Raw genomic sequence first — 15828 nt, forward strand, 5'->3', positions numbered from 1 at the left:
GTCTAAACACAAACTAATCACTACAGATCTTTAATTGTGAAATGTAATTTGTGAGCTTTCTTTTTTTCTTGCTGTAAATCAAACTTCTGAGTGGGTTTTCTGGCATGCTCAGATGAAATCATGGGAAACAAGAACAGGTGCTTGAACTTCTAACCCATAGTTGTCTTCATCAAATAATAAATATAAGTACATTTTGATTCCAGTGTTGCAACTGACGGGTGTACAGAGTCTTTTTTTTTTGCAAAAACCACGTTACACAGGCAACAGATGTCATTTGTAAACAGTAGATTAAAGCACAAGTAATCTTACAGAAAAATAATAGAAATGTATGCAGACTGGTGACAAATTAAAGGAATTTAAAGTGAGGAAATGTGGTGGCTTTGTTATACTGAGGAGAACGTTTGGTTAGCATGGTGTGGGTCCTGTGAACCCTTCAGAAAAGTTATGAGGATGGTTTTGGCTCAGTCCACATTATATGAGGGCTCAGTGAATGGATTGATTTGGGTGGAAATTATGTCACCAGGCCTCTATCAATTTTTTTTATATGACCATCATATGATCATCGAAACACAAATTGACTTGACTTGACTTAAATTATGGTGTTGATATTAAAATTCTATCATTTAGGGTTCATATATATTTTCCACAAACAAAATGCCCATTCCTTCGCCACAGGTACAGACATAAGAATTCACCAATGTAATGTGTATAGGTTTCAAGGCCCTTTGTGGGCGTCAGGAATGTCGTCCATTGAAGTCTTTTGAGTGAAAAAGTTCAACTGTCTTCAGTTATTTGCTTCGGTGGAACATTGTCAGGACCATAGTGTGCTTTTGAGGTGGAGGGGACGTTAATGTTGGGGTCTCCATTAGTGGCTGTGTCTATCTGGTTACCCTTGCCAAGGCTCTTGATGATATTCAGGTTCATGCGGGCAGTTTCCATGAAGCTGTTTTCCAGCAGCCAGCCATCTGATTCGGAGTTGGGGTCTCCCTGTCTCAGGACATTTTCCAGAGAAGTCTGGAGGTAACGAACCCCGGTCAACACTGATAGCTGAAACGACAAGAGACCCTTAGTGACCGGCTCGCTCATAGAAATAAACACAAAGCATGATGCAAAGATGTTAAAGTGGCTGAAAAAGTTAATCAGGTTTTGTGTAGTTTCCCTTTAAACCCACCAACTCCGACTTGTGTTTCCTCACCTCAAATAACCAGGTGATGAGGACTGTGAGGCCGATGGACTGCATAATGTGTATGTAGTACTCCAGCAGCGCCTGTCGACACCCTTTCATCCAAAGGTTTAGCTCCTCCGTCTGGTGCTCGTAGTTGAAGTGTGCAGAGTTGTTGGTGATCTGCTGCTGGATGCAGGGCCGGGGGGAGTTGATGTTGCAGCAGCTGAATGGGACTCCATTAAGTAGGAACTTTCCATCCACGTTACTCCTGATTCGGCTAAAGCGAGAAAAACAAAGTTTAGAATTTCCCTTAATAGATCAGTGCTTCTGTGATCAGATTTTAAATGTGATGATGATTGTTTGGGAGTATATTTTTTTATATATTTAGACAGTATTTTATTATTATACTGTGCTGATCTGTGCTTCCTGCCATGCCCATTTTTTCTGCCCATTTTCAGTGTTACTGAATATCTATAGCACAGTGTAAGAAATTATATATCAGTATCAAATATGATGCAGGGAAATTATAATGAACTAAAACTCAACTAAAAATTCAAACTAGAAGGGAAAAAAACATTTTATTTGACTAAAATAACGATAAAAACTACGTGAAATGATTGTGAACTTGCAAAACGAACTAAAATGAAATGAAAAAACAAAGATGAACTATCCTTAGTTTTAATATATGTTAGCTTGGTAAAAATAAATTGTCAAAATTTGTTTTGTGAAGTTTTAAAGGACACATTTATTTAGACTTTAGGTGTCTACAAGATTGTGAGTCAACCCCTATCAAAATTAAAATGAGAAAATACAGAACTACAACAACTCTGTCGTTTCTTTCTCTGTTTGCCATTTGAACACAGCCTCTTAAATACGAATGCACTTTACCAAAATAGCACCCTGTTTCTGCAGTTTGTACTTACTCCACCACCTCTTTTTGGGACATATCCAGGTAACGGTTGCTTATCCACTGAATTTGAAACCAGTCCTTATAACCGTTGTTTCCACAGCACTGAAACTGCATCTGCAGCATGTCCACGGTGCGCTTTAGGAAGCAGCGTCCTGGTGTGTCTGTGTCCTTATAAAACCTCATGGCCTCTGTCAGTCCCAGGTTCAGAGACTCTTCCAGTTCCCAGTGCATGCAGTAACACATCAGAGCCCCTACCAGCACACAAAAGGTGAAGAAGAAGGTGCATATGATGTAGGGCAGCATGATCAACTTCCAGCGCAAAAACTTGGTGGTGTCCACACAGTCGTAGCAGATTTTCCCACCCAGGAAGTTTATGGCACAAGCGATGAGACCCACAGCTATAAGCGTGTTGGGAACATACTGGATGTCCCTCTCAGCCATCACCTCTCCTTGTTTATGGAGCTCCACCTTGAGGAAGAGGCCTAGGCTGAACAGGATGGCCCCCGTAACTACCGAGATCCAGTTTAGGATCCAGAGCACCTGGGCCAGCTTGTCTCTTTTGGTCTTGGTAAACTTAACTCTTAAGACTGCCATTGCTCGTAACACTTCCCTGAGTTTTCATTCAAGTCCAAGGTGGGATTAAGGGTAGGACACAGATAGAGCTGGAAAGAGGAACAGGTTATCTTCCAGGGGATGTGGAGGGACAAATAGAGGGGGTTTGGTTGTACAGTTCTCTGAAGGTCCTTTCATAAGCAGCTTAGCCTGGTAGCCGAGATTGATATCGTGTGGATGCTGCATTATGGTTGTACTGTAGGTGGTCTGTAAGCCTGTAGCAGTGAGAGTAGATAAAAAAAACTCATATAACTGGACAATTTCTAGAAAACAGAAACACTGTTAAGAAACACTGCGCTGAAATGTGATCATCTGTATATACAACCAGAAATAGTATGATTTATATATAACCAAAATATATTGAAGAAACCGAAACAACTCTTCCCTCCCTCTAAAATCCCGAATAAATCCACGGCACTCACCTAAGTGTGATCATGATGAACATTTGATAACACTGCACTTCTGATTTTCAGGTTGTTTTCTTACAAACATCCTCAGATTTAGTCCAGAGCGGCGAGTAGTTGTAGTGACACAGATAGCGTGAATGCAGCCACAGCAGCATCAGAGTGAGACTAGCAGCCAAGTCCTGAACCTCCTAATCCCCTTTAGTCATTAATCAGTCATGGGCCCCATAAGGGATTTGGACCCACCTTCTGCCACCTATGCAAATCTGACTGTCTCGACACTGTGAAAGCAGTGGCCGATTGCCTTTCTCTCTCTGTGTGTGTGTGTGTGAGTGTGTTACCAGTAAAAGTTTTACAAAAGGATAAAGTTTAAAAAATCATCTTTGCATCAGCAGTATTGCCCTAACTGCAAAGTTTAAGCCATCTTTTAATGATGCAGAAAAATAAACATACAGTCTTTGGTGGGGGGTTTTGTATTGAAGACTACATTAATAATAAATGCTTTAAAAAAAAAAGGTTTAAAACTGAAGCACATTGTGGTTGCAGTGCTCTCTAGTGGTAGAAACTTTGCAGTCAGGCTCCAGCTACTTTTATTATTTCATTTTGATTTGATTTTTCTATAAAATTCTTTGAAATATTTTGTTTTTTACCAGCTGGCAATCCAAAATGAAGACAAGTGCAAAAGACAATGACAAAACTATGCAGTGATCTGAAAAGCATGTGGTACTTTTACCACTTTGCCAGTTAATAAAAACCACTTCACTGGTCAGAAATGACAAAAACAAGATTTAAACTGGAAGAAAAAATGGGAGTTTTCTTCTCTCTTTTACTTGAGACGTTCACTTTAACCCCTGATATTCTTACCTATTTTGTTCCCCGCCTGTAACACACATGCAAACACACCGATGCAGTCACGACTACTCTGCAAATCAGCCAATGAAATGTTAACTGAGAGTGAGCTTAGAGGATTAACGTGGACGAAAGTAGCTTGTGTAAGAAGAGAATGTTACTAGCGGGCCAGTCAGCAAATCCACAAGGCAGACAGAACTCACAGCAGTCACCACTACAGAGACCAAGAGGGAAGTTTCACTGACCCACAGCAGAAAACTAGACCACAGTCGTTCCACCGAGTAAGTATGTGAAGACCCAACAAATGCAAAATCATACTTACTAAAGTCCTCATGCTTCAGTCTGGTCTTCCTGATGTAAGTGTGTTTCCACACTTACATACACTTATGTAAATGGATTTTCTAGCTTTAAGTGTACGTGCTATTTAACCACTTAAGCACATTACATGGGCTACAGTTGAAAGACCTGTGCAATGCAGTAGGTAAAGTAGTTGTTAGATGTTTTCAGTATACCCACTTTTTTGTGTGTGATCTCCCTTGTCTTGGTTTCGATACCAAAAGCTCAGCGTGATGCTGGACAAAGAAGGTCAGTGGTCTGAGGCATTGGCCAGCAATAACATAAAAGCCATCATCTGCTGGTTGAGGAAGCTTACAGCTGAAGGTAGAAAAGGAACATCCACTCATCATGAAACCAGTGCTCTGTACAATTTTTGCAAAGACCCTTTAATTCCACAGTTGTTTGTTGTTTCCTTTAACACTGTATCTTCAACAAGGTTATACTGATGTGGGGGAAATCACACCAGCATTTAGCTGCTGGGTACAGCGGACAGCAGAGTTTGCTAAAAAGGAGTTATTAACCTTATGTAAGTACATATTACATCATATTTTCAGTCTTTCTAAATGTGCAAACTTAAATTTGAAGTTGAAGTTACTTTGAGTAACATATACTTTGGATCTTTGGATCTATTGTGTCTTAATTATTCCCTCAGGCTTCAGCTGTTGCCAGGGTCTGTGGATGTTCCTGGACCGCGGCTCCTTCACTAGAGTGCACACGTTACTCCAAAAATTAAGGAACCTGCTTACATTGGCCCAGTGGGGAAGAAAACATCTCTGCTCAGCCCACCTCTGGCATGGTTTGTGCTAAAGATATCCTAATCTTTAATGCTGTGACATGATAAAAGCCTTTCTGAAATGCAATGTCTTCTTTATGCAGGAGTGGGAGTCCCATGTGTGGTCTGCAAGGACACATACAGCTCCTCAGACATCCGACATGGCTGCTGGAACAGAGAGCAGAGGATGCTGATGCAACACATCTGGCTGGGACAGCTGGTTCAGTGGTGGGGCATCATGGGGCTTCTGCCAAAGTTTCCTGGTATAGATATCATCACATCCCAATAAACTGGGATGAAGAACTGTTATTATACCTCTAAATCCTTTTGTTCTTAATGTTTGGTTCTCTGTTGTTTCTGTCAGAGACCCAAGAAGTGAAGCGTATCACTCAGATGTGGAAGGAAATGGATCACAGCCACCGAAAAGCCGGTCTTGAAACACAGGGGTAACTCTGAAAGGGTTTCATTTTAGAGCAAGTCTCTCTCTGAACATACTTTATCAATTTCCTCCCTGTTTTTTCCCCCTTTAACTTCCTTACCTTTTATTAGACGGGAGGAGGGAGAAATGGGAAGATTCAAGTCTTTGATACAGAGCATGGTGACACAGCTATGCGAACAACACGGGTGCATTTGGATGTCTGGAGATTGCACAGATCCACGTTATCCTCCCCCTAATCTGCAGGCGCTGTTGAAGCTCGTGCTGATCCCTCATATTGACAACATGTCAGTCCAGGCCATTGTATCCATCCAAATCAGCAAAGCTTTTCTGTGAAACATACTGATTTGTTGCTTCTCTATGTGCACTTATGTAAGGTTAAATGTGTCTTAACTTTTATGACACAGCTCATGTACTTCATCCTGGATGTGGCAAATTTCCTACAGTGCAAAGATGACCTCCTTCAGGCTTTTTGTCATGCGTTCACAATTCCATCCACCTTTTCCCAACAAATCAGAGCCTTCTGGATGCTTGATCATGGACACACTGAGGTAAGCAGCTGAAAACGAAACATTAAAAAGATAAGTGTTGAAACGGCCAAAATGGCATGCAGGTGACTCAAATGAGATATGTGCATACTTTAAAGTGATTTAATAATTTGCAAATAATAAGTAATGAAAGGAGCTACAACATTTTTTTCTTTTAATTGATAAGAAATTTACTTAACAAAGTGCCGTGCGCTATCTTACAACCAATCCCAGGCCTCCATGGAGCTGTTACTGAGCCCAAAGGCCTCTGTTCCTGCCCTCTCCTGGCAGCATCGTTGCATCATCCATTGTCTCCTGACAAGGAAACAGCCTCAAGAGGCATTACGGTACCTCCAGTGGGCCAGGCCTGCAGTAGAGACCACTGATGATGCCAAGCTGTTTGCAGATGTACTTATTCAAAGCAGGTACTACATGTTTGATAATATAATGTTACTAAATAAAAGCTCACTTGCAGACTCAATTTGTGCTTTCAACCCCCAGTTGTAACTCTGATGCTTGGGCTCTGTTGAAGAGAGGCCACACAGAGACTGAAGATATGAGCAAATACTTCCTCCAGACTTGTAAAGGACTTGGCCTGTGCACAGAGGCTTTAAAGTACATTCTTGTTGAAAACAATGTGGGTGAATCACTCATTTACAGCAAGACAAAATGTACATACCAAGACAGCCTAGAAAGGACTTTTAACTCTCCCTAAAAATCTTTATCAGAATGAAGAAGATGGAGCTGAGACCACAGAGATGACACAGATGAAGAAAGGTATGAAAGATATTATTAAACAGTATTAGGATATAACTGAGATGTCATCTAATCACATTGTTTTGCAGAAATGCCACCATGTCCGCTGTCTGCCAAGCTGTACCGGGCTCAGAAAGTTGGCAAAGTCTCAACAGATGAGCAGGTGAAATTGGTCAGAAAGGCTGTGAAGGAAGTGAGGAAACCAGATTCCAAGTTGAGGTACTGAAGTTGTAGATGTCACACTTGGAGCAACTGCTTGAATTATGTTAAAACACAATATGCATTAGACACCAGATTTATGACGTGCACTCTCATTTCAGGGAGGTAGTGTGGCCAGAGCACACAGAGAGAAAGCCCAACAGCAAGCAAATGCTTCTGCCCACCGAGGCTCTGCGTCTACTCACATGCAGCTCTTCGCCAGTGCACATGGCAATAGAAACACAGCAAACAGCACATACAGCCGACCCAGAAGAAGAACATCCTGTCATTTACAATGTATATATTTTCATTGTCCTTGTTAATACTGGTTGCAATATACAATTGCAAAGGGATTTTAAGTAATGGCAACCCTTAGATTTTATCTTGTATTCGCAGCAGCAGCAGCTGGAGACTCAAGAGAACATTTTTTCTTCTGAGGAGGATCTAAGATCCTTGTCTGCCTCATCCTCTACCTCAGCTTCACCCTCGCCTCTTATGAAGTGGGACCCGCTTCACACATATAAAAGCACTCTGACCCTGCAGATGATTTCCTCTCTGCTGACGGATAGAAGTAGCCAAAGCAGGGGACAAGAAGAAGAACGCAGACCCCACTCATCAGCTGGTGTTTTCCTAAATATCCCTGAGCTGGTGCTGACACCAGATGGCGCTACAGAGCCTGTTTCCTTCAGCAGCTTGAACAAAGACAGCATGGTAGAGCTGATGCTTTCTGCAGATGGTAAGCTTTGTCTTGGATTCTCTGCACACACCATACATATTGAGAGATTCCCAAGAAATGGAAGCACTTTCTTACGTTTTACAAGTGGGAGAAGGTGATGAAGCAGATGTTTTTCTGGAAGAAGATACTATCGGGCTTTCAAGACCTTCCACATATGAAAGCCTTCTTTCAGACACAAGGTCAGAGGTCATCATAAATCTCACAATGCTTATGATAAAGTAAATTATTAAAACTGGTTGATATTTGGTGCAAGTTGAATTTCCAGTATGAATTTGACAACAATCAGGGCTGCCTGATAATTATATCTGGCTTAATTGTCATCCACTGAGTGATCACATAACTAGCTGCTACACGAGCTCATGAATATATCAGTCCTGGCCCCTCAAATGTCACTCAGCCAACCTTCTCCTCTCACTGATTTTCAGTTTCACTGAGGTAGCCCCGACTCACTGCGTCCAGAAAAAGAAACCTCATCAGGTAGGTAATAATTTTAATTTTAAAGTACATAGTGACTCTATTGGTTCAGTATCTAATTAGCAGCTGTGTTCTCTGTGAGTGTGTTTACACTGTATACTGTATGCCACCAGCAAGACGAACCACAGGGATGCTCCAGCCAACACCTCCCATGTACCTCAGCTGAAACAACCCACGACATGCTGACAGATCTTCATCAGAGCTTTGTTTTGAATTGGTCTATACCCAGGGGCTCGCCAGGGATGGGTGAGCAGGACAGCTCCCTCCTCTTCTCTGTGTGTAGCTCCACCTTTCTTTACACATCTGTCAACCCCAGCCCAACCTGCAACACTGAAACCGCCTCGGTTTATTTGGGCACAAAGAATGAGCGCCTCCCTGAATCCATGTTAAGAACTAATGAATCCTCTCACTCAGCCTGGCTCGATCATTGCAAAATGGGCAAATGGTGGAAACAGGATGCTGAGACTGGATGTAGTGTTTCCAGGTGTCTGCTACAGAGCTAAGCTATTACAGCCGGTGCATTTTGGATCACAAAAAGTCTGAACAAATAATAATATACCTCTAAAAGTATGCACGAATCTATGCAGCCATTTGGTGCTCAGTGATCAGCAGAGATAACAAGACATGTTGCCTGCTCAACCTTTAGAGCTCTGGAAACAATTCTATCTTTTGCAGTGTGTGCGTGTGTGTGTGTGCGTGTGTGTGTGTGTGTGTGTGTGTGTGTGTGTGTGTGTGTGTGTGTTAAGGGTCAGAACTAATTGTTTGTCAGAGGAACTGCAGGGGTGCAAGATGCAGGCACCAAAAGCAGGGGGGCTTGGCTGCTAGGAGAGGGAGATTGGAGAGGAAGTGAGGTGTCAGAGATTGGTTCCCTTAACCTTGCTGCAGCATTCAGTGATCCATTAAACAGCATCCCCTCCCTCCCCCACGTTTTCTGTCAAAGGGTGTACCGTCTACCACCGCAGGCAGACCTCCCTCCATCTGCTGATCACCGTTGAGCCTCAGGGAGCGATGGCCTGTTGGCCCGTACTGATGCCCCAACCTCGTCGCAGAGACAGCGGTTAAAGACGTAACAGTGGAGCAGTGTTGCATAAAAGATAATAGTGTCAGACTTGTTGTTACCAAGATCCCCATTTATGTGATGTGTTCATCACTGGATTATGACTTCTAAGGAAATTCCAACAGAAAACAATATTGATAACATTTCTGTTCATTTGCAGATGACAAGGGACTTTCTCTTGTTCTAGGTCAGCCTTATTCCTGTGGACTCGTCAATTTTTTGGACTTCACTGCAAAGCAAAAAGGAGAAAACAAAGATGGAAATCAGGTACTTTGTTCTGACACACACCGTAAAATGTACAACATGTGTTATGATGAGTCTATTATGCATTCATCACAAAATTGTCAATAGGGGTCACTATTGTTCCAGTTAAGATGCTCAATATTATTTGGATGATCTCATTTTTAGTCCCGGAGGATTTCACTTCATCACATCACAGCCTGGCAGGTCCCCTCTTTAGTACCTTTCATCCACATTTCTCCCGTCCCTCTGCATAAACATCACTGCTTTTAAGACCTCCGCCTGCAATGATGTCATTGTCCAAAGTCACGTGATTTTTATGGGGAATTTTTCTGGAGTATCTTGGAGCACAGGTGAAACATCCATGAGATGCCGGGAACATGGTTACCATTTATTTGTCAAAAACAAAGTGGTCACTGCTCTGTAACACATTTCCTTCCATTTAAATGCTGCTTGTGCGTTGACCTGAGTGTTACACTTCTAATAGCACTGTGCAGATATGACCACATAATTATTTTACAGAGGTTTCATTGGATAATTGTTTAATTGGGATGTAGTCACCTAATTATTTTGCTCTGAACTAGGGACCATATGGCGCTTGGCAGGTGAAACGCAATTAGGCCATGCTAATTTATGATGATTATACCTGAGCATGACTGAACAGCCTATACTGTACAAAAATGTGTCTATCAGGGCCAATCTATTTTAGTTGTAGAGTGCATGTTTGGAGTGATGGCATTGCATTCATTACCCTGCAGTTTCTGTGTAAGCGTGGGTTTCCAGGGGGTTGTTTAGTAGGAAGGGCTGTTAGTGTTACCTAATTGTTCACCGAGGCCAGAAACAATACTTGTAGGATTTGCTTAATTGGCAGATAGAGAGATTAATCACTAATGAGTGAAATTAGTTGAAGACAAACACTTAACGACTGATCAAACTATCATGTTCTTTGTGCCAGTGCGACTAAAGATAATAATAAAATCGGGATATTAAGCAGTTATTGGTTCAAACTATAAATTTGGATTTGGCCCCACATGACCTCAAGCATGACTGTTCGTGATGATTACTGGCACAGTTATAAATGAGATTTTCACCATGTGGAGCAAACAAAGTCATCCATCAAATCTTAGGAGCCCACTAAGAAATCACGGCCGCTTAAAAAGATATCACAAAATTAAATACTATCGACTTTGCTGTCTTTATGAAAACACCAATATTTGCACAGAGAGAGGCGGGGAGCGTTTGTGTGGGGCGATGTTGCATGTTGAAACGTTCATGATTCAAGGGGAGATGAATGGCCTCTATTAGGAGCATTTAATCAGTAGCTGGCCCAGTGCTCCCAGTCTCCTGCACCCCCTGGGGAAAGATTAATGGGTACAGGATATTTCATCAGGTCCTCCACATCACTGCTCAGGATATGAGGCTGTAATTGTGTCTGTTTTTGCTGTTGTTTCGTGTTGCAGGCGGAGAAAGATGAGCCCGCAGGTTGGAGCAGTTCGGGGAAGGTTTCCCAAGGAGCCATAAGGAGTGGCAGAGCAGGATCGAGAAAAGGCAAACGAGTGAAGAGGGCATGATCATCTGCAAGACAAAGAACAGCCTCTAATGTGATGCATTTTAAATATATTTAAATTAAAATCTAAAGGAAAAAAAAATCACTCCAATGTTAAAGTTTACCACAAAGAGTGTTAACCTCCACCAGATTCATCCTCCAATCACCTGGTCAGATACTTTTGACAGCCTTTGTTCCCGCCCAGTGGTACTGTCCCACCTCACCCTTAATCTTCTGCTGTAATGTCTCGTGTCAGCAATACTCAGTAAATGATGAGACATGAATTCTTAAATATTGCTATGAACTAAGACTCGAGTAAAGAGTAGTAAGTCTGAGTTACATTATGTCTTTTTTGACTTTCCTCTGATGAACATAACAACGTTGCGTGTTTCGATTCAAGTATAGATGCACTACATTTAAAATGCACTTGTGATGTCCTTGAAAATGATTGTGCACTTTAGATTCTTCACTGGTTTCCTCCTCTTGGAAAAAAAGGGATGTTTGCTTTGCTGCCATTGCATCTCATGAAAAATGGATGACCTCCCAAGGCTTTCTTCTGCCCATTGCTCTTCATATTTGCACAAAGCCCAGGGACTGCATTTGGGTTAGCATCCTCCCTCCCTCCATCCTCCCTCCTTCTTTCTCTCCCTCTGTGGTTTGTTCGCGGGGTGAATAACTTAACACATATTTCAGCTTGACACACTTCTGCTCTGGGTTTCCCCTGGGTGCCCAGTTCACGAGCCCACACATGCTGTATTATTTAAAAGTGGGGTTTGGAGTTCTGTGCGTGTAATCTCCTCTTTGTGTAAGGGCCGGGGGACTGCCTTATGAAGTTGTTCGGCTTTTCCTTATGACCTTGTATTTGTGACTAGATGATATTTCAAGTGTAGCCAAAAGACACGAGAAGCATACCAGCACAGTTATATTTTTTGGCAATATAAGCTTTATTTTTTTTTTGTAAAAGAAGAAAAACACATCTCACAAACAGCACAGTCTGTATCATAGCAAAAATGGTGTACAGTACAAAATGATGGATTACAGGAAATAGAAATCCGGACAATATATCATGAGCACAAGAATAAAAATCGAACGCAGCAAAAATGCACGAGGAGGATAATAAATAATGCCTAATGATGCTAAAAAGCAAACTGTCTCAAAGTCTTGGAGTGAAATCAGCTTTCAGCTCAACACACACACACACACACACTAACTCAAGCTAATCTAAAAGCTGATACCATCGTGGAAATCAGAGTGCGGTGGCGAAAATGACACATAAATCATGTGCCGGCAGATGATGCAAAAAAACCCTGCGGTTTGCAAGATGGATACAAACAGCCACATGATGTGTGGAAAACTCTCATATAAATACTTGTCATTGTGTTGCGAGGACTGTTGTGGTGAAAAATGCAGGATTATTAATCTCCTAAACGAAAACGTCTTAATAGGAACCTCTGATGGTGATGCTGTGCACCCAGAATACACAACCCACAGTGGATTTTCCAAACACACTTCGATGTTTGGAATTTTTAATGTTCTTGGGTGTAAAAGCTATTCCACATTTTTCATCTCTGTATTCTACAACATCACATTCACCAGGTTTGGCCTTGCGTGAAGGCCAGTGATCATACTGTCAACATGAAACATTCAGACCTTGGTGCAACATGGCAGCAGGTGTCTTGCCCACTGGAGGGCACTGTGAGCAGTGCAAAAGCTAGGTGGCCAAGAAAAGGGTGAGACACCTTGGCCAGCTCACCAGATGGGCTCACTGAAGCGTGTCAGGTGGCTGTGGCAGCTACCTGCCCTTCCTTAAGGACTGTCACCATGTATAAACAAACCATTACTCTAATTTGTGAGTATACACTTATGTGTGTGCAAAATGTGTGCTTGTGCCCAAGGAGATGATTATGCTGAACCTTTTTAGAGTTGCCCCTTTAATATCTTTCCTATACAGCAAAATGTTCATAGTAGTATTATTATCAGTAAGTTTCTGGTATATATTTTAGTATATATAGTTATATATTTTACAGTTTTAGCAGTTCAATGTAAGTCTCTGGAAATCGTGCTGTGCAGCAAATGATGTAGAACTTTAGTTTATGTTGTGGAGGTCACAGAGTTTATAATATTGGGGAAATGTGTAGAAAAAACTAAAATAGTGCCATCAAGGGGCATTTTTAACTGTATCTAGCTTCAGTAAAAATACTGGAGATTGTAAAAAATGAAAGGGGTGTCAATACAAGAACTTATACATTATTATTTCTACCTACGGCGGAGAGAAAATTATTATCTTGGTCACTAAAAATATCATAACTAACTGTAATATACGTAAGCCACTGCGAACGGGTATATTAGTGAAGAGGAATGTCTCCACAGCTTGGACGTAGATAAGATGGAGAGCCCTGAAGGCCTCTGCCTGCTCATTAATTTGCAGCAAAGCAACGTCGGATGCTGCGCCTCCGCTCGTCAGTCTCCACTGCGCAGCCGCAGTTGCTCCAGGACGCTGAGTGCAGAGCAGGGAAGACAGAAAAATGGCCCTCGACAATTTGATTTTCGCCCAGTGCATCCTTTATTTTTTAGCTTTCGTTTTCGGTTTTATCGCCGTGGTGCCTCTGTCTGAAAACACGGAGGATTTCGGGGGGAAATGCCTGCTGTTCACGCGGGGTATGTGGCAAAATGAAAACATCACTGTGATGAAGCAGCGCTTCATCGTGGAGGAGTGGGGACCCGAGTCCTCCTGCAGCTTCATCACTTTTGTCGGGATAGCGTCCCTCATCCTGTCCGCAGTGCAGGCTTGGAGGCTGCTGTTCTTTCTGTGCAAAGGACACGACGAGTGAGTGACCGTCCACTTGTGCCTCTTCCTTAAATAGAAGCTCATTCGAAGCTTATGAAGCAATACCACTCCAGCGGTCTGAGTGTAAATGTGCCATTCCTGTCCATCTCCCACGCCCTTGTTCGTGCACTGTCTTGTATATTTCATAGCCTGCATGTATTATACTCTATTTTATAGCGGATGGAAATGGGCACGGAAGCATCCTGTAAAATGTCAAGTCACTGCCATCTCCCAAAGATGGGGGAATACTCATTTTAAACTAGAAATCAAAGCCTATGCTTCACCTACTATTTTTTGTGACATCAAATCAACTTATGTGTCATTATGTTGATGTGTGATTGAAAGACTTAATCATCAGAGTTGCATACGTCATGCAGAGTAATAGGCCTCTGTGTCAGTTTTGTAACACACTCCAGAGACGTTGAGGGTTTTTGCCTGCCCTAACCCAGTTTGTTTTGTATTTCTGTTCTGTCTGCCTGCAGCTCCATCTTCAATGCCTTCCTCAACCTGCTCATTAGCTCCCTGGTGGTGTTCACAGTCTTTCTGTCCAGCACCATCGTTAGTGTGGGTTTTAACCTGTGGTGTGACGCCATCACCGAAGGTGGGACTATGCCCAACAGGTGAGAGAGAAGCGCAGGTGTTCTACTTTTTCCGGATGATGCTGTGGTATAGTCCCTCTAAATGCCACTTTCTGTTTAGCTGTGAAGACATGCAGGATACTGATCTAGAACTGGGTCTGGACAACTCTGCTTTCTATGACCAGTTTGCTATAGCTCAGGTAAAAATCTTTTAAAGTTAACGTACAGACAGTATAACGAATTTAACAGTCGGAGTAAATGCAACGACTGCTTTTACTCTTTCAGTTTGGGCTGTGGGCCGCCTGGCTCACCTGGCTCGGGATCACTGTGATGGCTTTTCTGAAGGTCTACCACAACTACAGACAAGAGGACCTGCTCGACACCTTGATCCACGAGAAGGAATTGCTGCTCGGCCGCTCTTCACGCCGCGGCTCTGACCTCAAGACCGGCCTGATTTAGAAATCAGCAAGACGCACAAACATACACGTTCATTCACAGTTAACCATATAGAACCATGTAGTCCTCTTGCCTGCCGTGACCAACACCAGTATTCGCCTGTGTAGACAATCAGAATCAGTTGGCTTTTGCTCCCACGAAGATGAATTGAATCAAATCGACAGTTTTAGCTGTTTTCCAGAAGTAACTGAAAATAAAAGCTACAGATGGTTGTTAACCTTTCCTGTGCTATATTGAGATAATCCATCCCTTATTCAACCCCAACCCAGATTTGATAGTATTAAAACTTTTTTCTTTTAAACAAAAAAAATACATCTTTTATCAAATATACGTTGTTGATTAGTAAAAAACGGTATTAATGGTTTGGCCAGTTTGGCCGGTGGATCTTGTCCTTGTGAAATTTCTGCATGGATCTAAAGCATGTAAAATTTCTCGGGTGCTTTTTAGACATAAAGGAGTTTTTTTTTCTTCACCAATAAATGTGTTCCTAACTTAGGCTTCTTTTTTTCCTGCCAGTATCCACAGTGCATCTCTGCAAAGTGAGAACTGCATGCTCCAGCATAAACGGTGTGTGCGTTTGCAGCATCTTTACACATTTATCAGCAGCTACAAAAGGCGTTTTATAACAAAAAAAAGAAGAAAAAAAAAGACAAATTGCAGCTCTACACATTCGTGCATTTGGCAGGCAGTCTAAAAGGCTTTTAGCAATCTGTGTGAGATAAGAAAACAGATCCTATCTTGTGCCATTTAGCAACTCAGGCTTCTTCTGCACACTTTATAGGCTACAAACCAATATACTCTATATTACTGTGACTAGACACACAAGTATACCTGCATGCACCTTTCCCTCTCCCTGTTAAATCCCGCGCTCACTTATTGACAGAGGTTATGGGAAGAAAGAAAAGTCGGCCGCTTCACTTTGATAGGCAATGACAGTTTTTATTTTAAA

The 15828-nt window shown here is 42.1% G+C and overlaps 3 protein-coding genes across 3 annotated transcripts; 2 read left to right on the forward strand and 1 right to left on the reverse strand.

Annotated features, from left to right (window-relative positions):
* Positions 1-323: 323 nt before the first annotated feature.
* On the reverse strand, positions 324-3439 carry prph2la (peripherin 2-like a). The gene is made up of 4 exons (XM_040041933.1): positions 3110-3439; positions 2089-2902; positions 1196-1442; positions 324-1047 (listed from the first exon to the last, which is right to left on the reverse strand). The coding sequence occupies exons 2-4, from the start codon at positions 2667-2669 to the stop codon at positions 775-777; spliced, it is 1101 nt and encodes a 366-aa protein (XP_039897867.1). The 5' UTR covers positions 2670-2902; positions 3110-3439; the 3' UTR covers positions 324-774.
* Positions 3440-3759: 320 nt separating this feature from the next.
* On the forward strand, positions 3760-11327 carry LOC120740088. Its single transcript, XM_040042208.1, has 18 exons — positions 3760-4221; positions 4501-4600; positions 4713-4802; positions 4929-5072; positions 5153-5311; positions 5413-5494; positions 5598-5787; positions 5892-6035; positions 6246-6436; positions 6513-6648; positions 6740-6788; positions 6857-6986; positions 7088-7262; positions 7362-7701; positions 7787-7880; positions 8127-8178; positions 8289-9499; positions 10933-11327. The coding sequence occupies exons 2-17, from the start codon at positions 4510-4512 to the stop codon at positions 8676-8678; spliced, it is 2457 nt and encodes an 818-aa protein (XP_039898142.1). The 5' UTR covers positions 3760-4221; positions 4501-4509; the 3' UTR covers positions 8679-9499; positions 10933-11327.
* A 2162-nt stretch (positions 11328-13489) lies between these two features.
* LOC120740090 (transmembrane protein 179) lies at positions 13490-15514 on the forward strand. The gene is made up of 4 exons (XM_040042210.1): positions 13490-13845; positions 14328-14465; positions 14545-14623; positions 14709-15514. Exons 1-4 carry the CDS (start codon positions 13544-13546, stop codon positions 14880-14882), a joined length of 693 nt encoding a protein of 230 aa, XP_039898144.1. The 5' UTR covers positions 13490-13543; the 3' UTR covers positions 14883-15514.
* Positions 15515-15828: the final 314 nt, after the last annotated feature.

Source organism: Simochromis diagramma, unplaced genomic scaffold, assembly GCF_900408965.1.
Source record: "Simochromis diagramma unplaced genomic scaffold, fSimDia1.1 OVJJ01000304.1, whole genome shotgun sequence".
Classification (NCBI taxonomy): domain Eukaryota; kingdom Metazoa; phylum Chordata; class Actinopteri; order Cichliformes; family Cichlidae; genus Simochromis; species Simochromis diagramma.